At 40.7% G+C, this 21,615-nt stretch overlaps 1 protein-coding gene across 4 annotated transcripts in view; it reads left to right on the top strand.

Moving 5' to 3' along the window:
• Positions 1 to 21,615, top strand: part of syt1a (synaptotagmin Ia) — a 170,769-nt gene that overhangs the window by 126,553 nt on the left and 22,601 nt on the right. For 3 of the 4 annotated variants that reach the window (XM_058624067.1, XM_058624069.1, XM_058624066.1), the window contains 3 exons: positions 4,254 to 4,458; positions 14,176 to 14,348; positions 17,470 to 17,595. In XM_058624067.1, the coding sequence (XP_058480050.1) occupies positions 4,284 to 4,458; positions 14,176 to 14,348; positions 17,470 to 17,595 (474 nt within the window). In that variant the 5' untranslated portion in view covers positions 4,254 to 4,283. The remainder of the gene's footprint in view (positions 1 to 4,253; positions 4,459 to 14,175; positions 14,349 to 17,469; positions 17,596 to 21,615) is intronic. The other variant, XM_058624070.1, reaches the window with a different exon arrangement.

Raw genomic sequence — 21,615 nt, 5'->3', positions numbered from 1 at the left:
TTATATTTTGGTTTTGTTGTTTTTTACCTTGCTACTAAAACATGAAGGGTCATCATGGTCGTTCTAATTGCGGAGCTTCTTGTCAGTCTTGTGTGATTCCTGTTTACAAACCTTGGTTTTCTTTCAATTAGGAGACACAGACGTGCAGTGAAACCCACAGGAAGTGAGGAATAATATATCCGATGTAAACACCAGTGTTCCTGAGCTGTGGAGATGTTTTTTTTATGGCTCTTGAACAGTAATTAAATCACTGTTGTGTTGATATGCATGTACAGTAGGTAGGCGTTTCAGATTGCACATTTCTTGGGAAACCTAAGTGAGGATGCAGTCCAGCTGTGTTTTGATGAGACAAGATTGACTTGAGATTGAGGAAAAAAAGAAAGAGAACAAACACTGTACCATTTAGGTCCATCGTGCTACATGTAAGCCGTGCTTCCATTGTAGCAACTGTTCTTCAGTAGCTTAGCTGTGGACGACTGGACTTGCTTGAGTTGAGTTGAAGGTGTTTCACCTCTTGTCCAAGAGGCTTCTTCTCTTCTGACTAAATTAGTGGGAAGGAGGCTGATACCGGTCTAGAGCCCCTATTCTTCACCCCCTCCCAGTTTCAGGTTGTTGGTTTCACCAACCAGTCTCAGGTGGAACCAACAACCTGAACGTATTCAACTCAACTCAAGCAAGTCCAGTCGCCAACAGCTGAACTACTGAAGAAGATTATGACCTGGATGACTGAGGACCTTCACGGACAACCCCAACTGTTCCATTCTTTGGCACCCTTCCCTTGGGGTACAGTATGGTCTAGCTCAACCCTCAACAGTCAGCTCCTGATCGGTGTTTCTTCAACGCCCGCAGTCTATCCTTGTTTAGACAAACCCACAATCCTCCTACCGAGTAAACGTACTGTTCTCAGTCAAGAAACGCGAGCCTGACCCAGGGCTTTACACTACTGTACCAAACTGAACCGTACCATGATGGTCGCCAGCCCATGACAGGGAAAACATAGAGAGACAAACAACCCTTCACTCTCACAATTACGGCCAATTTAGAGGCAGTTTAGAGTGTTCAATTTTGCCTAATCACCAAATAAATCCGCATGTTTTTGGACTGTGGGAGGAAACCGGAGAACCTGGAAAAAACCCACGCACACACAGGGGGAGAACATGCAAACTCCTGTGTATTAATATGGTTTGAATGTGGCACTCATGAATACTTTGTTTTAGAAAATCCTATTGTTGGTCTCAGCAGCAGCAGCAGCAGCAGCAGCAGCAGCAGCGCTAGCCTATATTTTGAGGGGAAAGTGTGTTGTTGTGTTGGTGGAAAATTGCCAGATTGAATTCCCTGCATCAGCTGGGAAATCACGACAGAGGACAGAGGAGGAGGAAAATCGTGTTCCCCCTACCGCCACCCCCCAAAGAGCTCAGAGAAAATAAATGACTGTGTCGCTAAATGAATATAACACACACTGATGCTGCAGCAGACAGCGTCTGTCTCTGTTCCAGAATGTGATTGTGAAACTTATCAGTGTAGAAATAGTTGTTTTGTGTTTGAAAACCAAAACTGAACACATTCAGAGCGACATAAATGAAAATTTTGCCTTTTATTGTTTTTTTTTTAAAAAGATGATATCAGTATAAATGAGCTGCCATTTAGATTTTTCCAATTACATACAAGCCTTTAACAGTATTTCTGCATGCAGCAGTGAAAAGAGTATTGTTTTTATCTATGTGCTGCATACAATTCAATATACGTCCCCGCTTTTTAACCTTTACAGCATAAATTCATTTTATGGAGCGCTGTCACAGGGAGCCGGCGTATCATCGTCTTTGTCACCAGAGAGGAGAGAGGTGGAAAAACGCCTGTACAGAGTTCCCGTAGTTTTTCGGGCCTGTTTTTGCAACATTGAGACAAAAAACCCAAACAAATGTTATTTTAAATATGTTTTTTTACTGTTTAAAATTTCAAAATGAACACGTAGAATGCCAGATATTGAAAGTTATTCTGAAAAAAAGGCCAAAGGACCTTCTCATTGTTGTCATATATATATATATATATATATATATATATATATATATATATATATATATATGCATATATATATATATATATATATATATGCATATATATGTATGTGTGTGTATATATATATATATAGCTGTAGCTGTTTCCATTCTAAACACTTAAAAGTAGAATCTTCTATAAATACTATAAATGGGCTAACCTTCAATTCACTGTACAAAAATAAAAGCAACAACAACCCACAACTCTTTAACAACAGGGTGCCATTATCCTCTTGGATCGCTATGGAGACGGAGCCAAATTACAACCTGCACACAGAGAGTGGACAATAAATAGTCCCCGTGCGGTGGAACGGCACAAAGACTGATTTCTGAAGTGACCGTCGGGCGATTTTGTCGTAAATAAAAACACAATTCAGTTGAAAAATAACCATTTACTTTTGCCTAGAAATGTCACTCATGTTAATATCTGCTTCAGCTTCCAGTCACTCTAATGAGCATTTATCATGTTTTTAATTAAAGGTTGAATAATAAGGTGCATTAATTACCCACATGCGTACAACCTTTATTTATACAGGAGAAGTCACTGCGGTGTGACCTGCATGACAAAAGTAAAAGGAGTAAAAGCAATGACAACGTGCACAAAGACAGGGAAAATAAATAATTTAAAATGTGATTTAAGATGTAGAACGTAAAGTAAAATACAGTTATATGACACAGTTTAAATAATAATGACTGTTTGAAGCCACAGTTGCGTATAAATCTGGCTTTAGAGCACGTTCCCGCTCCATGTTTGGAGAATAATAAGATCATAAATCCACAGTCTTTAGTGTCACAGTAATATATTGTATAGGCGTCTCCTTTTATTCTCCTCAGGCAGATGTGGAATAATGAAATGCCCTCACGTGGAGCTGACCTCACGCAGAGAGACTGAGACGATGACGAACATAATGCTACTGCTGCTGCTGAATTTCTACTTAAATTGCCGCAGTAATAACACACAACTCATTATATTATAAAAACAATTGTAGTTAGTTTTATAAACACACAATTCAGTTTAAACTCTTGACTTTATTGTTTTTTTCAATTTGAGTTCTCGCCATTTAGTTCGTTTTCGCTAACTATAAATAACCTGGTCACACGTCATGTGACTTATGATGCTTCTACTCCCAAGTTACGTGTCTTCAAGTGAGACTGTCGATCATCATCTACAGAACCAATGCAAAGGGTTTTCCACTAAAAACTAAAGTTTTATTAATTTAAATCTAACTGAAGTCCATCTGTTCCTATACTTTTAAAGCTCGTCTGTATCGTTATTACAACTTTGCGTACTTGTACTCGGTTCCGTCAGAATAATGTGGTATTAGAGCATCCCTACTTATGAGTATGAAGAAAAAATATATCAATTTCTGTGCTTTATTTATCTTATTGCTTTATCTTCTGCATTACTGCCTGTAAACCAGCACCAGCACAGCTGTGCCTTCTAAGAGGTTAAGCGACGTAGCACAAGCGCTGTTAAAAGACTGAAAAACATGAATAATTAATATGCAGTTTATCCTACACTTTTACAGCACGCTCAAAGACGCTTTACACATAATAAAGAGCTCATTAAACAAACACACCTGCATTTTCTATCAACTGAAAGTGGTTCTGAAGAGGTGACCTTTGGTGAGGGTTGGGAACGTGTGGCAGTTCCAGCATGCGGCCAAAAATCACAATTGCAATATAGGTTAATTAAGATATTTCCATATTTCTTCCCTTCGTGACGTGTCCTCCTTCTCGTGACACGTCTGAAAGACAGTTTTCTGACGGTCTCGGCCTCATTAAAGGCCAAAGATAGTTCCTGTATTTAAAGCAAACACACCTGTTGTATATGAGGAGCTGGCCATGATGAACATGGTCTCGTAAACTTGTCTCGTCTGTATTTACTGTACTCTGCGACACGCGCATGTTTGCACGGATCCAATCGTAAGCTGCCTGCGTTGTATGTGACTAATAAATAATCATTTTTTTTAGCTCCGCTGTGTGATGTTAATCAGGAGTTTAAGCATGAGAGAGGAGCTTTGTTCTGAATTCAGTGCACTGGCCATCGTGGAGCCCAGCTGATGTTTGCTCAGGCTGAGCCAGCAGCTGCTCACACGGGCCTGCGTCGACTCAGTCGTCTCTGACGCGCGTCAGTGTCACAGCACAGAAAAGAGGAAAAACTAACCCTGTTCCTTGTCTCTCCTGTCTTTCCTCCAGCGTCTGCCTGGCTGCCCAGCATTATCCGAGATGAACGAGAGTCGAAGGGAAGCGCTGGCGGCGGCGGCGCCCGTGCCCACCACAGCCTCCGCCTCGACGGCCGGGTCCAACAGCACCAACACGGCCGGACTGGGCGCCGGCGAGAATGACGAGGCCTTTTCTAAGCTGAAGGACAAGTTCATGAACAAGCTGAACAAAATCCCCTGTGAGTTTGATTTTCTTCTCCTCCCGGGTTAAAAAAAAGCTGAAACAATGAACAGTTATATATATTATTTATGGGTTTTTGTTGGTTTTCTTTATCTTTCATGATAGGGTTGCATGATATTGGACTTTTTGCCGATATCGCATATGCCGATATATTAGGAAGCCTTAGGCTGATAACCAATTCATATTCATCATTTAGTCTCTTCTGGAGTTGAACACAATATGTCACAACATATGTGGATACACATTTTCTTCGTTGTGCCAAATACATAAACATTAGAAAAGAATAATGCCGCGTTGAAAGCCATTATTTGCCAATACTGATTTGGTGCCTCATGATATTCTCAACACTTTGATGGAGTTTAACTTTAATCACACATTTGGTGCTTATGGTCGAAAATGTCCACTGTAGGAAATTCATTTACCAGTCACATTGAGTTGGTTTTCTTTTAACGGGAACAAATTCTGCAAGTTCAGCTTCTGAAATCTGAATATTTTCTGGCTTCTTTGCTCCTCTATGACAATAAAATTTATATATTTATCTCTATATTTCCTCAAAGACATTTGAGGATATCGTTATTTTTCAAGTTTGGGAAACACTGACTGAAATTTGTCATCATTTAATGATATTTTACGGACAAAAACAAATGCTGAATAGATTAATCACTAATAAAAATAATCATTATTGCAGTTACTTTACGCTCTTTGGTTAAAATATTTTTAAACATGGCTGCCACACCCAGTAAAACCAATGAAAGGGTGATTAAAAATCACCACTTTGCATTTGAAATTCAAAAACTGCATAAATGTCGCTCTCCCGAATCAATCAGATTCATTCATTCATTCATTCATTCATTCATTCAGCATGATTCTGGTGTAACCATGAATCGGCATTATTCAGCAGTGGTTGGTGAAGTGAGCTTTTGTTGATGATGATGAACAAAAAAAAGAAAGAAACTAAAAATGTCAGTTTCAGACCTGACCTTTAAAAAAAAAAAAAAAAAAAAAAAAAAAAAAAGCCTCTAAATCAAATCAACACTCAAAGAACGACTTACTTTGCCATTTATTTTTATGTATCCGAGTCAAAGTAGTAAAAACAAATCCGTGTATTTGATGCACAGATGGAGTCGAGGTGAAAAATGAACGTCTGACGGCGATAAATAAATAAGGCGCTCCGAGTCAAAACTGCCCGTTTCATTTGTAATAATTCAATGTGTTATTTATATTTTTACATCTTTTGTACAATCGTGTGAGATTATTATGCTCGAGACTCTCGGCGTCCGGTATCAAGCACAGCCTGGAGATTTGGTTTGTAGCATTTGGTTAGCATAAAAATCTAAATATAGATATAATATATATGTGTTTGTGTCCCTGCAAATAAAATATTGATGTAATCATTCAAAAATATTGTATTTGTTTTGTGGGCAGGGCCTAAGGAAGCTGCGTGCTGATTGGCTACTGAGTTTTGGCGTTAATTGTAAAAGTATCTAACGTTTGTCAGATTATAACTTGATACTCAGATACTTGATACTGGAATTATTTTGTCCGATGTCGACGGGGAAAAACTTGGGGAACGAGCAACTCTAAGCCTCACCAAAACTCAGTAGCCAATCAGCAGGCAGCTTCCTAAGGCTCCGCCCATGGTCAGAAACAAATGAGGGACCGTAAACAAAAAGTGCTGTTTGCTTCTTAAAAAGTGTTGTTTGAAAATATTGACACAGATCTAATTCCATTGTGTTCACTTTGTGGCGACTTGATACAAAAATAGGAATACATTTAAAGGTTTGAATGGCTGAACAAACAGGAAGTGAATGTCAGTGGTCCCTTATGGCTCAGCATTTGAACGTCTGTCTCGGAGACGTGTCTTTATTCCCGCAACATCCGTGAACGAGCCGGACGTCCTTTTCCTTTTTTTCTCCACACACAATCTTTTCACTATCTATCTGCTTCCATTGTCATCCACAGACCTTTATTCGGCTCCTTCAAGGCACAAAAAGTTCTCCAAGATCAACCCGAAAAAAACTATTATTCAGAGTCTTAAATTACTGTTTTCTCAGCCCGACCCCTCAATCAAAAGCAGTGACTCTGCTCCCCGGTGCTGCTAAGCTGATGATGAATGCCCCAAGACTTGTTTACTCCGCAGAATATCGATACTGTCTGGAGGATGGTCGCAGGTAGCAGCTAACGAGGAGTGAGGATGAAGGAGAAGCTTCTTCTGTGGCTCCTCGTCAATGAGATTTTCTTTCAGGCTTAGAATCTCAATTTAAGCCGTGGCACGGGTTTGAGTGACGGAGCTGTCACGGCGGTCAGACCTGCAGCTGCACGTCTGTCCATTCCAATTCCGATGTTTTTCCGCTCATTGAAAGCAAGAGAGATGTTTTGGTGATTTAAACTTCCTTTTTTATTCACAAAAACAAATTCTATTGCACTCATTTGCGTTCATCTTTTTTTTGATTGTGCCAACTTTTCCACCTCCCTCGAGTGTAGAAACTTTGATGCAATATTTCAAGACCTTTACGTTTACCAAACGTTTTGTAGTTTTTCCGTTCAGATGTTTTTATGCACAAATTTTAAAACTGCGTAAAAGAAACAGGCTGATGAATATGTACCAGCTTATGACCCTTCAATTTGTCTTGTATTCCGTGTCCTCAAAGACACAGACTAAAATTAGGGTCCGTGTCAGTCTACAGTTCCAGGCATGAGCAATCGATCCAATTCTCCCTTGTAGTAGAGGCACTCTTTAGGAGTTAACGCCCATTTGTATGTCCTTTCATTGTCCTCATTCTTAGAAAATGTTAGTATGTCTTCACAGTGTCCTCGCGTGTTGGGTCAGTTGGGTCTTCTGCGGACTTTCAGATGTGAAAAATATTGACCCGATCCTAACTGTTTACGCACCACATTTGGCAACTGTTTGCACTGAGCTGCAGAACTCCTCAATGTCTGGAAAATTGGGCTGAAAACTGCGTGGTGTGATACTACTAGTATTTATGGCCGTCACGTTTCATTTGAGAAACTGCCAATGGATTAATTTATACACTGTCAGAAGATACGGGAAAATGTGAATTGCTGTTTTACCAAACCCCCAAGAAAAGCACATCCTAAATTGCATATGCAAAGTAAACAATGGCAGGGAAAGAAACCCATTCCAGTGACTGAACGCAGAAGCAGACCCTCTAATCAATTTGTGAATAATTAAGTTCATTTTATTACCAATCTGAGCACATTTACCTCACAACACACACACACACACACATAATGCGTAATCGCACTAAACCACACTGCGTCTCCTCACTCACACGTGTAGTTTTGCCTCCAAGGAAACCATTGTATTGAATTTCTCTGCAAGTTTTCCAAACACCCAAGGCTTTACTCTCCGATAACAATTAACCTCCGAACACGGAGGTTGTTTGATCCATGACTGCTGCCTCCGACAGCCATTACTCATAATAGCACAAGAAAGTGACATTTCGTGGGGGGGGGTTAAAAAGCCGCGGGAGACTCGTTTAACAAGTCTCACATAAAGCAATGAGTCTGAGTTTTTTAAAACAAGGAAAACAGCAACTTTTATTCAGAAGTACAATTACAAGTACAAGATTGCTGCTTTTTTTTGGCATCAACTTTCGTCCAAGTTAAACGAAGAGTGCATGAAATTTAAATTCAAATTGTAAACGGGTGCAATTCTTTAAAGATTAATGTTCATATGATACTGATCCAGACTTTGTTTTGTTCCTAGAAGTGACTCTCAATAAATGGTGCTCCTCTCTGTCTCTTAGCCAATATCACATCCATTTTTCGCGCTGTGAACGATCTACCACTTGACTCTGGGGCTCCTACCAAAGGAGAAGGGTTTTATTTAGTGAAGGAAACATGTTGGTGGAGAAGATGAGCAGGTTGTGATGGTGGGTGAATCTAAACCCAATCTAAACGTGTCTAAAAGTCAAAATATATCCCAATTGTGCTAAACCTGATGGGTTCTATCAGGTCCCAATGTGTTCTAGTTGAGTTTTAATCTACTATTATTATGGTAGGGTACCATATTTTTGTAATTATATGGTGCCTGTTAGGTTCTATCAGGTCCCAATGGGTTCTAGTTGAGTTTTAATCCACTATTATTGTGGTAGGGTACCATATTTTTGTAATTTTATGGTGCCAACTGTCCGAGTACCGATTGATGTTAAATAAACTGGTGCCAAATTTCAGGACAACTTCAACTACAATTTTGCTTTTAAAAATAGAATAAAGTGCCAAAAACTGGCAACCATTGGGTGTCAAATCAAAGCACTGCTACTGCTTTTTGCTCCATATCGTCAACCTAACTCAGGACAACAGATGTAAATTAGCCAGTGGCGTTCATTAACATGCAATGACCTTATTCTAAATAAATAAAATTAGTATAAATCTATTCAAATGTGAGTGGTACCCAACCTAAGAAGAGATTTGGGTCAACATAAAAGCCACGTCACAACAAAGTTGACCTATCTTTTACACTGTTTCTGGAACGAAAAGAGAACATTCTAAATACACTTTTTGTTGTCATCACAGCTCTTTGTAGTGATTAATTGTCCCACATATTTGGAGACTGCACTCTGCAGCAGCCATATTGTTTGCTTAAACAAGCTGCGGAGCTGAAAAGGGCGCGGGCAGAGTGTTGCTCTCGTAGGCATAACAAGTTATAATGTCAAGGTTAATTGACCAACAGTGTCCTGTCACATTGGATTAGTGTGGGCTGCTGGAAGTGGATATTACCCAGATGTAATATTACGCACATGCACACATACACGTGCTCCACTTTAAAACGCATCCATCAAGCTCTTCTTCAGTTCACCCAGTCTTATTACCAAGGGGACATAGGACAGGATAAATACATGCAGACTCGTTAATTAGAATATTAAGAGTCAAAACAGAGGAAAGTGAAACTAATTATAATGTTTATAATGACTTTAATTTGGCTGAAACATTCTGAGGTGTGTTCTGCATCACTTAGATTGCAATTATGGGGAAAAGTTACATCATACCTCATGCCTTTCCTTTCTTTTTGGGTGCAGCTGTGAAAGATTTCTCAGAATTTTCTTCTCTACACGCTGCTTGTTCTGTGACAATGACTAAGCTGGTAGTAATTCATGTCGACTGGGAACACGGTGACATTGCTACAGTGACAGAATTGCAGCCACTTTAAAGCTAGTGAAAGAGTTTTGCCAAACGAGTATTTTGGGACAACAGCCAAAAAGGAATTGAATTGAATAGTGATTGCAGCACAGTACCGCTAATAAATATAATACATAAATAAATAAATAAATAGCTATAAATGTGTTTTATTTTATCTATTCTCTCACTGTATATTTACTGGAAGGTGACTTTTTCGAAAAGAAACTATGGTGTGTTTACTGTCAAGGACACAAAATGTCAGCCAGTGAAACATTTATTTATTTATTTATGTATTTTTCTGCTGCATACTGAGGCTGCTTTCCTTTGACCGCTCAGGTCAGAAAAAAAAGATACCAGATAAGCTCTTTAAAAAAAAAAAAAAAAAGATATAGATATTACTGTTTGAGCATTTGAGCCAAAATCCTCCGGGCTGAGCTTTCGCTGCAAATATTTATCCTATTCAGCGGTCTGCAGTCAAAATAATGCTGCATATACGCCATTGAGAACCCTTTTCAATGGAAATAAAGGTCATTGACAATTGTGTTTTCAGTGTATAATCTTTTCACATTAAGTTAAATGGATATTTCACAAAGATCGAACCATTTATATTTGCGTAAATAATTTGCCTACATAGTTCCCACCAAGTAGAATGGGGTGGTTCGGTACAGTACCATACATATTTTCTTTGCGTCCCCAACTACTCCATTCTTAGGCACCCCTTCCCCTTAATATTCCCTAAATTTAAAATGGTATGGTACAGTCAGCTCCACCCACGACAGTCAGCTGATTTGACGACAGAAAAAAAGTCCATTCTCATAAAATACATTTTTGTACAGTTTCGAAAATCTGCTTCGAGTCTGAAGTGATTTTCCAGACAGGAAGTCAAGAAAATTGTGTGGTTCCAGACATTCACCGGAAATTGCAGTTCACATTCTGTTCTCAGTTGAAACGCAAGACTGACCCAGGGCTTTACAACTGTACCATACTGTACCGAACTTAACCATACCATGATGGAAACACGGTATGATGATGAATGGATGGTTGGATATATACATTCATCAAACCTTCACAAGAGTTCTTTCTTTGCGTTTGTCTCTTTGCTGTCCCTTGCAGTTACACATTAAACCACTAGATGGTATACTTCATTGTAAATAGTATAATAATAGATAGATTTATGATTGTGTCCTGCAACCTGTACATTCTTTCGAATTTCTGGACTTTTATTAAACCCTCTCTTTAAAACAATGCGCCGTATGTGACTTGAGCCTTTAAGGAAAATCATACGTGAATTACAGTATATCAAAACCCAAACCTGCCCATTAAGAGAAAATCCATTCTCCATGCCATGTCACATAGTGGAACGAGAGATAAGAGTTGAAGTGCGATTCCAGTCCCTCGCTCTCGTTCTTTCTCTCTCTCTCTTGAGAGGAAAAAAAAAAAGACACTCAGACATAGTGTAGTTAATTAGAAGATGTTTTTATGGCTTTCTGGGACTCGGGTTCCGTTAATTAAGGAACACACAAGTGCCGTTCACTGCAAGAGGTGCACTTGATGGATAAGATAAGGCCTGGGTTCACGCATTGATTTCTACTGTAACTGGGGAAATGAGATTCCATCAGGTGCTTTTATAGCTATAGAGTGACATTTGCATCTTACGCTCCAATTATTTTGATTTTTGTTTATCTGAGCTTCCATTTGATAAGCAAAAAAAATAATAATTACAGTTCCTCTCGGGAGGTGATTGCTTACCGTTGTGGTTCGCCGGCTTGAAATGCGAACCTGTCCCCTTAACCCCTTACAGTGTGACTGGTAAAATAAAATGAGCTGTTACACACTGTCCTCCGAGGACTAATACACTGACAAATGATCCTGTTTGGTTCAAGGTCAGAGGTTTTTAAAAGAACTGACGTATCACGAGTTGATGTTTCTGCGATGCCAGTGATGCAGGAACATCCCCCAACAAAAACACACAATGGTGTGTAGTAAGTTGCCATTTTAATACTTATTTGTAGGTCAACAACTAAGTCAAATATTAAGTACAACAAGTATAATCAATGAATTAATCAAATAATTAATACTGTCATTTTCAATTCCCATAGGTTTCTTTGTTTAATAACTTGGGAGACCTTAGTAGAAAATAATAATATTAAATGTTCAGGTCGTCTTAGGTTACCCATTTAAATACATATACTATGGAACTAAAGAAAATGTATATGTGGACAGTCATCCAAGCCTTGACCTGGTGACATCCCGACTGCCCTGCCTGGTTGGACCTTTTAGCTGTGAGCCACTCGAACCAGTCGTTCTCTTCTTCTTTGGTAGGAATGCGTCCTATTCCCCTGGGTCCAGACTTGTACCGCCCCCCGATGGTGAAGTGGGATACTACAGTAACCTGACGTGCGAGTATACCAGGGTCTGCGATATGCGAAGTGCCCAGCATACCACAGGCTTTACAGCGAGCATGTATGGCTGCTGTCCGCAAAAAGACACTGTAGTCTGTGGACGAGGTGCAGATGTAACTCCATTATTTATATAATGACGTCACGGCAGTTTAACGCAGCCGTGCTATCGCATCACCTCCCACGTTGAGGAGGTACTATGAAGCAATGTAAAAAAACAATGTGCTTGATACCAAACTGAGTAGAGTCAAGTCGAGAAGAGCCAAGCAGTGCTACAATTGTAATGGAAAAGCACCATTGCTGTCCCTTTGGAAAATGTCCACACTTTCTGTCTTCACGTCTCCTCGTCTTCCTCTCCAAATGTTGGCTTCCCCCTTTAGGGGTCGCCAGAGCGGATCATCTGCTATCTCTTGCTAATCTGGAATCGGCTTTATAAACCCCTCCAGGAATGGTGTCTAATTAAAAGGTGGTTACCATAAATCTTAATAATATTATATACCTAAGTGGAATAATTTGACATTTGTATACCAAATCCCTCTGGCACATGAGAATATTTACATAATCCCAACAGTAATTCAATCTCGCTTTTATTTTTTTAAATGGAGCAAAGAGCAGAAACACTATCCATGTGTTTCTTTGTGTGTGTCTCTCCCTGCAAACAAGATTCATCCAGAATCACCTCCATTACAACGTCGCTCCGAGGCCAGAACTGTAGATTCTAAAGTTATTTTCGAGCTTCTCTCACCATCTTTTCCCTCAGAGGACAGTGCTTATTGATTTTGTCAGCAGAGTATGGATTTTTCCTCCTCTGGACCTTTGGCGAAGAAAACCTCAGCTGAACGCTGGTGAGCAAAAGCTACCAGAATGATAGACTGTAATATACTTTTCTGCTTTGATTGGTCTTTTTTTTCTGGCTTCAACAGTCTGGAGTTTGACCCGTTTATGTTAGCTATTGCTTTGTTGGATTTATCACATCTCCTGAGCAAACACCTAAGACATTCGGTGTCTGCTGAGGAGGTGGAAGGAACATCGATTATAAACTTTGCTGAAGGGCAAAGTATGTTGTGAGTTCTCTCATTATTTTCAGCCCATCTGGATTCTCCCTGTTTCTCCTGTGGCAGATCCTTTCATTGTTGTTTTGTGTGTGCGTTCCCTGCATCTGTGGGAATCCACCAGGGAGCATTATCTGGCTGCTGGCTCCAGTTAGGAAAGGTGTCGGTGTGTTTGCAGCTGGCTGCTAGCTGAGACAGTCTGTAGGTGACACGGTTGTCCAATTTATCCAGTCAGATCCGTACAATAGACCTTATGGCAAGCTGGAGACAGAATTAGAAGATGTTTTTATGGCTTTTTATATAGACAGAAAAAGGCTTCTGCTTAGGTGTACCCTAAGCACAAGCCTTTTTATATGTAACACCAAATTTTAAAGTGATTTTACACTTCTACAAATATATTTAAGGGTATTATGTCCAATTTCTGCCAATCAACACTCCTAAAGTGTAGGCCCTGGACTTTTAAGGATGATTTACGCATGGATGTGTTTCATTTGTTGAGACTCTACTAAAGTTTTTTTCTAAAGCTGCTTTCTACCTGTAAAAATTCTTAAATCTCAACATGAAACTTTAATTTAATAGCTATAAGAGCACATGAGTGCTGTGTTTGAAGCTCCTGTTTTTTTGGCTTGTCACGACCATACCTCTGCTCATAATTACCCGCACGTTCAGCAGCAGCAGAGTTCCGCGAAAGGTGTCCGCTGCCTCAGCAGTTTCCCTCTTTAAATGGCAAGTGGGAAAATGCCAACATCTGTTACTTCCACTAAATTGGCTGAGGCCTCTCCGTGAGGGTCTTGTCCCGCCAGTCAGGACCGATCGTTAAGTCTGCCACTTCTTGATGGACCCAAGCGCCCGACTTAGCCCGACTTTGTCTACACACACACACACACTGAGTTTGCCAACATTTATCTCACCTGTCAGTCACGATAATCATGACTTCTGTGGGACTTCAGTTCGAAGACGGCGTTGACCCAGTTCACTGAAGTCTTGTTTTCGTCTCTGCGACCGTCGCTGCTTTCAGCTGTAAAGACAAACATGCGCCGCCAATATCATGTGACCAGAAATGAGTTGGTAATGTACATGTCTGACGTCACGTGAGCTTTATCAACCCTTTCTCGTCTGCAGTGCCGTCGTGGGCCATCTTCTCCATCGCCTTTGTGGTGATCATCCTGGTGTTAGCCTGCTGCTTCTGTGTCTGCAAAAAGTGGATATTCAAGAAGAAAAACAAAAAGAAGGGCAAAGACAAGGGCAAGAATGCCATCAACATGAAGGACGTCATGGACGGAACCAAAACCGAGGTAACAACTTTGAACTATCGCCGTCTGAAGTGTAGAAAACATACTGCTACAGTCTGCTAGCTTAATTTAATCACTTGATTCCGCTGATTCTTCTTTGCAGGATGCTATGCTAAGATTTTGACTTTATTTTTATGGTGTTTTTAACTGATTCTTCTTGTAGTTTTAGAACAATGTCTTTACGTATTCTGTCCTATTGTTCATTTATCGCTTTTTTAATCATATAATTAAAGAAAACATTCCTGTCTAATTACAGGAGCGTTAAAGGAAGTCTTTAAAATGGCTTCGGGTTGAGAAGAGTTTTTCAGTCTCTTCTTTTATGAGTTTGATCTTTTTGACGACCCGCTCACTTGTTGAGGAGAACGGTTTTGCCAAGAGAAATGACGTGACCAAACAAAGACACAATATAATCACTGACACCTAAAATGGAGTAAAGGGACCTTTAATTGTCCTCATCCTCAGTGGAAACATGATCACAGTGTGTCTAATTCGCCGCAACGCGACTGCTACCATAGACGGATGAGAATAGCAGTCGTTAACCAGTGTCAGTGTTTCTTATTCTTCTCAAATTAGACTTCTCATTTATTTTGCTGACGGAGAAGAGTGGAATCTTAGCAACGAGCGAAAGACGAGTCAGGTGCAATCACGACACACGGCTGATGTGCTTCCAATCGACTTTCAATATTTCCCCTCTGCTTTTGTGCCATGCTGTTGCTTAGTTTATTTGAGGAAAAAAAGTAATTTATCCAAACAAAAGGGACCTTAGTTATGATTGACACTGGTGGATCAGCGGTCATTTCTCCTGGCGAGCCCAGACTCTGGTGTGTTAACTCCTGTGTGTGGTTGTTTTAATTTGTGTTTCTTCCTTCTATGTCCTCCTTATCTGTGTTGTGTCTGATGACTGTTCGGGATGGTCACTGGCGGTAGGTTCCTAATTGCTGTTGGATCTTCTTAAGCCTGCTGCTCTGACGTTTTTCTTTTTTTTTTTAAAATAGCCTCTTGACAACAACTGACTCCCCCATAGAAGCAAATATATGTAACTATGCATACAGTACATGTATATCTACTGTATATATGTGTGTACAACCTGCATATGCACATATATACATAATGTTTGAGAGAAACACTGGGCGCGCATTGAGGAGGTTGAACCGCACTGATTTTCCAGCGCCACGGTTTACGTCTCCTGCCTTTTGAATCTTTACGTCTCCATTTCAAACACGTGGCGGTGGACAAACGTCGAATGATTCAGAGGCTTTTGATGTCGGTGATGGAAAAAAGGAAAGCTTTTAATGTGAAACAGACGTGATTAAAGTTGGATTAACCTTAATCCTAACCACGTTGGCGATAGAGACATTTTATGTACGTCACATCTACACAATATGTGTGTAATCATAAAAGTTCACAAAAGAACAACAATGATAAAACATTACATTTCCAATTATGGGGGACCAACTATACTATCTCAAAGTTATACACAAAATTATGTGCATACAAAATCATCAGGCAGTAAATCCAAGGTATCTTTAAAAAATAAACCTTATATTTATAATAAGAAAACAAAGAACGTCCAAAATTCCATAGAAAACATTTTATTTTACAGACTTTATTCCGGCTTCTTGGGACTTAAGTCTAAAGAGTAAAACCTAACCCCATAATTTAAAAATGTAATGAGTTATTATCAAAAGTTTGGTATCTTCTAACCAACACCAGTCAATGACTGACGATTAAAATCTCAGACCTTAACTTAACCAGTTCCTCAGAAATGAGGTTCTGCCTCATTAGGACCGGGATTTGGTCTCCATGAGGACAACTGGTCTTGACAAGGTCAGTGTTCATGCCAGAAAAAAGGTCCCGAAAAAGGTGACATATACAAGAACACACACGCAGAGCGAACCGACTACCACACCTGGTGGCCATAACACTAAAGGTTTTGTGTTCTGAAGTAAGTTTGCAGACACTTTTTTTTAACCTTAACCACGTCAAGTTAAACAAAACACACATTCTTTTCTTTCCCTCTATTATTGTACTTGCTCCACTTTCCACTTTTCCATCTCCGAAAATAAACGAAATTCGGATTTGCCTCCAACAGGCAGCAACCAGGTGGCCCGGCGGAACCTTTTCAAACCCAATCAGTGCAGTTCAGCCTTTTTTTGCTTTCACATGAGCAACTTGACAAACTAATAGGAGCAAGGCCCTGATGATACATTACAACCCCCTTTACCAACAAAACCCACCCACCCACCCACCGCTGGCATGATGCTTCTAGCTACCATCGGCGTAGGTGTTAATGCGGACGCTTTAGGGTTATGATGACGACGGGAGTGTATGTTATGAGGGCGCAACCAGACTTGGGAATGGGGGTAGAATCACACGAGAGCACTGGTTTGTACGACAAGAGAATGCTCTGCATGCCTAACAGAGGACACCTTGGAAGGCAACTTTTGACGCTGAATGATTGACCTTGAGAAACTTTGCCTCGTCAATCGCATGTTTGTCCTTTAACAGACTCCTCCACCAACACCCACCTCTCTCTCCTCACCCCCCCCCCCCCCACCCCCAACACCAGTTCCACCACCTGCTACCCCTCACCTCAGTGCCAGGCTAACGAAACGGCAGCTTCACTTTCTCACATTCTGCCACTTCACACAATTTGCCAGAGACTTGTTCTGCCTGAAATAACATCAAGGCAACTGCCTTACTGTGATCTTCTCCAGAAGCATCTCTTCTTTCCCTTCTTTCTGTCTCCTCTTTTACCCATCCTCCTCCTCCTCCTCCTCCTCCTCCTTCTCCTTCTTCTACTGCCTGCCCATTGCTCTCATCTCTGGCGCCATCATTTGATCTTTTCTCCCCTCAGACAGAAACACCCAAAGATTGATAGAAAAAGCATCATCAGGGGACCAGGCCCGGGCCTTTAGTGCATCACAGAGCATGTCCTGGTGTTAACTGCTATGGTGTTCTAGTGCTTGCTTACCCCACCCCGTTCCCCCCTTTATACCATAAAACAAGTGGCAGCTTTTACAGGAGTAGGTCCGCTGGCAGGACCTGGGCGGGGAACGGCTGGCTGGGTGCTAGCGCCAGCGACAAACAGGCGACACTGACTCTTGGTGGGTGTCTCCTTCAGGCCTTGAAGGATGAGGAGGACGCAGAGACAGGGCTGACCGAAACGGAGAAAGAGGCCACGCCCAAGGAGGAGGAGAAACTGGGCAAATTGCAATACTCCCTGGATTACAATTTCACGGAGAACACGGTAAGGATCTGCTCTCCGAGTCGGCCCTCAGTGTGTGTTGTTTTTGCGAAGGTTCTTCCTCGTAAGTATGGTCACCCCGAACCTTATGAGGTCGTCCAACTTTTCAGATCATTAACATCAACCAACCATAGGCTATATATATATTTATATTTATGTTTATATTTATGTATGTATAAAAAATGAACGACGTTTCTGGATCGCAAAACAGAGAAGTCTTGAGAGTTGTGATTTGACCAGTGCCACAAACAGGCACCCTTCCAGAAAGTGTTTACTGCTACTTCCGTCCCACTTCCTTGAGGCTTCTCTTTTCAAACCAGAAAGCTACGTCCATTTTTTTTTTTTACCTACAACCTTTGGACCCAGGCCCAGGTTTTGCACAACATTCTCCTTTTTGTTTCATTACTTCGGCTGTAAAGTGTTTTTTATCACTGAAGCTTGACCGCAATCCCACAAAGGATATCACGGTGGTCGAGTTTCTACCACTCTTTAAAGGATACAGCGTCCTACTGGGAATCAGTTCGTCTTTCGAATCCGTCTATCTGTCTTTCTACTCGATTGAAAACAGCCCCCGACAAGATCCTCCCTCCCCATCTGCTTGAATTTATTTTTTTATTTTTTTTATTTTACCAGTGGCTGAGTTTTAAAAAGCAAATTGGGGGAGCGCGTCTGCTTCCTGGCGCCAGATGTTGCGAGACAGATAATAGACGCGGTACGTGAGCACAGCGCTGTCCCTCTCTGGGCTACGTAACCCTCCATTATAAACAGAACTGACAGCCTGAGATTATACAGTAATACTTATACTCCTCTACAGTACACACTGATCACACACTAGCAAACAGTAGGTGCAAGTACTTGTTGGAAGACAATGATTCCAGTTCATATTTATGTGATTATATTAGGACTGTAATCATTCAAAGAAATTCATGGTCTACTGAAGCCCTGAAATTGAAATATGCAAATTCTGATATGTTCATGTACTCAAAATGGACAGAGCAACATAACGAAGATAAGTTAGCTTACCGTTTTTATATGATATGTTTGTAGTCGAGCTGTGATAGGCAAACTGTTGCTGGCAAACTTTGCATTTGACTTTTCTCCCGACATCTATTTTTGTAAAATGCTGCCACACTGCCGATGTCTTTGACATGGATGTTAGAGGAGGACTGACTGTAGCTCAAAATTCAGTAAAACCACCGGATGTTCTGTATTCTTTCTGTCTCCTATGGGTTGGGCTAATCCAAAATACTGAAAACAAGGGGGGTGTTCTCTGAAGACACGCTGTGATCTGTGGAACAGGGGTGCTCTAAAAACACCCCCATTAGCACTTGGTACATTCCTCCAGATTAAATCAAATTAACCATAGACTGCAAAAAGTCGACTTATCAGAATTTGAGTCGAACCAGAATGTATCGTCTGATTAATTGACCAGTGGACTGGGACTTTACAGCCCTAGATTATATGTGGTATTGACGTATGAACAGTGACTCATCTAGGAGCTGGACACTCAGAAGGAAAAACAAGTTATAAAACCTACACCTGCTGAGGTCTATGATTGCGTTAATAACACCTTCACCACTTTATTTCACAGTTAGGCAGGCTTTTCTAACTGGAAACTCAAGTTAGTAAAGTCACCACCCTCCTGTGCCAAAGTCCATAGAAGTCCATAGCTGTGGGTCTACTGTTGCCTCTTTCACCGAGTTTGTGCCATTTGGGTAAATCTCAACAAAGGATTTTAATCACTTGAGTCACAAGATCTCACATTTTCAACTTACTAATGGAAGCAGCAGTGGAATAACAACACTTGTCTTGTATAAAGTGATACTTGAGCAAAAGTACAAGTATCTTACCAGAAAATGCCTTTGGTAGACGTTAAAGTCACCTTTTAGAATATTACTTGAGTAAAAGTCTTAAAGTACCTGACATTTACTGTACAGTAATGAAGTATTTGTACTTTGTTACATTACAACACTTGTGTGCCACGATGCGAAATTGATGATTTTCTCTATGGGGTTTGGTGTGGCGGAGTCGCCGCCTTCCACATTCCTCCACATTTGGTAAAGTCACTGTTAATAACATTGTACGTCAGTACGTAATAGAGCCACATCATCCCTTTAAGTCGTACAATAATTACACATAATGACTCGTAATTCAAATTCAAATGTGCAGTCAAATGTGTAGTCAATGAGACTTTGATTTCTTGTTTCAAAGTATTGAGTCATATAATGAAAGCGGATATAATGTGGACAATATTACATTTCACCAAGCTGATCCGTCATGTAGTGGGAGGCAGTGACAGGTCTCTGTATGAGCTTCTTGATTACGCCGGTAATAAGCTCCACAGTGGAGCTAACGTGTAATGAAAGGATGACAATTTTCACACTCGGTGACAGTGACCGCCGAGACGCCGGGGCTCGGCTCGCGCAGCAGCAGAGTTAAAGAAAAGCTCACAGCAGAGCCAGGCACAGAAACCCAGAGGAAGCCGTCATCTATCCAAACCCACTTTCAGCTCGGTGGCCGTGAAGTTAGAGAAACACAGCGGCTCTCGGGGAAACTTTCTTTTAATCCGCAGTCCTCAAGGCCCACACAATCAGCGTGAACACTGCTGCTGAGCAGGAACCCTGCATTCACTTCATTAGCCAATGTTATTTTTCCTACAAAATATGTTTCCTAAACCCTGTAGCCTGATGTGACTGCTATAATATCACCCCGACTTTCAACATTATTACCATAGTCATTGTTCCCCATGCAGGTCAAGAGGCAAAAGTGTCCAACCAGAAAATGTGAATTCCAAAGTCATTAGGGAGGAATGTAATTCAAAACATCCGTATTATTTCTTTCCACATTCACGGAAAGCCACCACAGATGATACGAGTCAGGAGGAGAATTAAAGGTCTGTGGTCAGTGGGTCGTTCACTCGACTGAAGACTGAACACACAGACAGACAGAGAGAGACAGAGAGAGAGAGGGTTCAACACCGGCAGCTCTGTGCTGTGATCGTCCACCAGGCCTCTGGTAAACATGGACAAACGCACAGATGTGCAAACACACCACGACCGCCACTGCTGTTTGTGGATTCCCTCGCCAAAGGTGCGACGGGCGGTCAATTAAGAGGTTATATTTACGTGTTCAGTGGCGCGTGTCGTCACGTCAAGTATGTTCCCGGTATGGAATTGACCGAAAGATGACAAAACGAATCAGATTTGAACAGAAAGACACTCTACCATCAGTCTAAATTTAATCCAGATCCGATCCAATGTAGATTTAACATGGTCCAGTCCCTTTTGACAAGTTCAGATGTGTCTCAGCGATATCTCAACAGAACAGGATGAATTGTGTCATGTTTATGACCGATGGTAATAGCTGTAAGCAGGTAAAGTTCTGTACAGAATCCAGAATGTTCTTGTTTGTGTTTAAGCCTCGGGGGGTTGGGAGGGGTCTGTTCTCTCGTGAGTGTTCTTGTTTTAAAATGGTGGATGTAATTAAAAACTGAAACAAACAGATGTTCAGAAATGTTTGGATTTTCTCTTTAGGGAAGGAGGACGAAAGAAAAATATCCGAAAACCTCACGGTGGACTCTTTCTTGGCATTAAAACAGGGGGTTTTCAATGTTTTTCTGCCCAAAAGATAGAGCAGAGACCCCCTACTATATAGATTTCATAAAATAGTTTTTTTTATTAACCCTTAGAACACAGAGCATTTAGGCTGCTTTTTCCATTATTATGTTAAAACATATACAGTACAGAGGCTATAAGAATGTGCAATACAGGGTGTCTTACATCCTGTTCACCAACTATACAAACACACCTGAGCAAAAAAAAGTACTACAATCTTTTAAAATCAGATTGAATTTGTGAAATTTTGGAAATGCATCACATTTCAAAGTAAAATTAATCATAACTTTGACTCAACAACACACAAGAACACGGAAAAAACGCTTTTTTTTTGCAAAGCCTGAAACTGTGACCTATTGTTGTTGTATGTTGTATATATGTATATATATATACATGTACATATTGTATA

Source organism: Solea solea, chromosome 3, assembly GCF_958295425.1.
Source record: "Solea solea chromosome 3, fSolSol10.1, whole genome shotgun sequence".
NCBI lineage: Eukaryota > Metazoa > Chordata > Actinopteri > Pleuronectiformes > Soleidae > Solea > Solea solea.
This window is presented reverse-complemented; position numbering and strand designations above follow the sequence as displayed.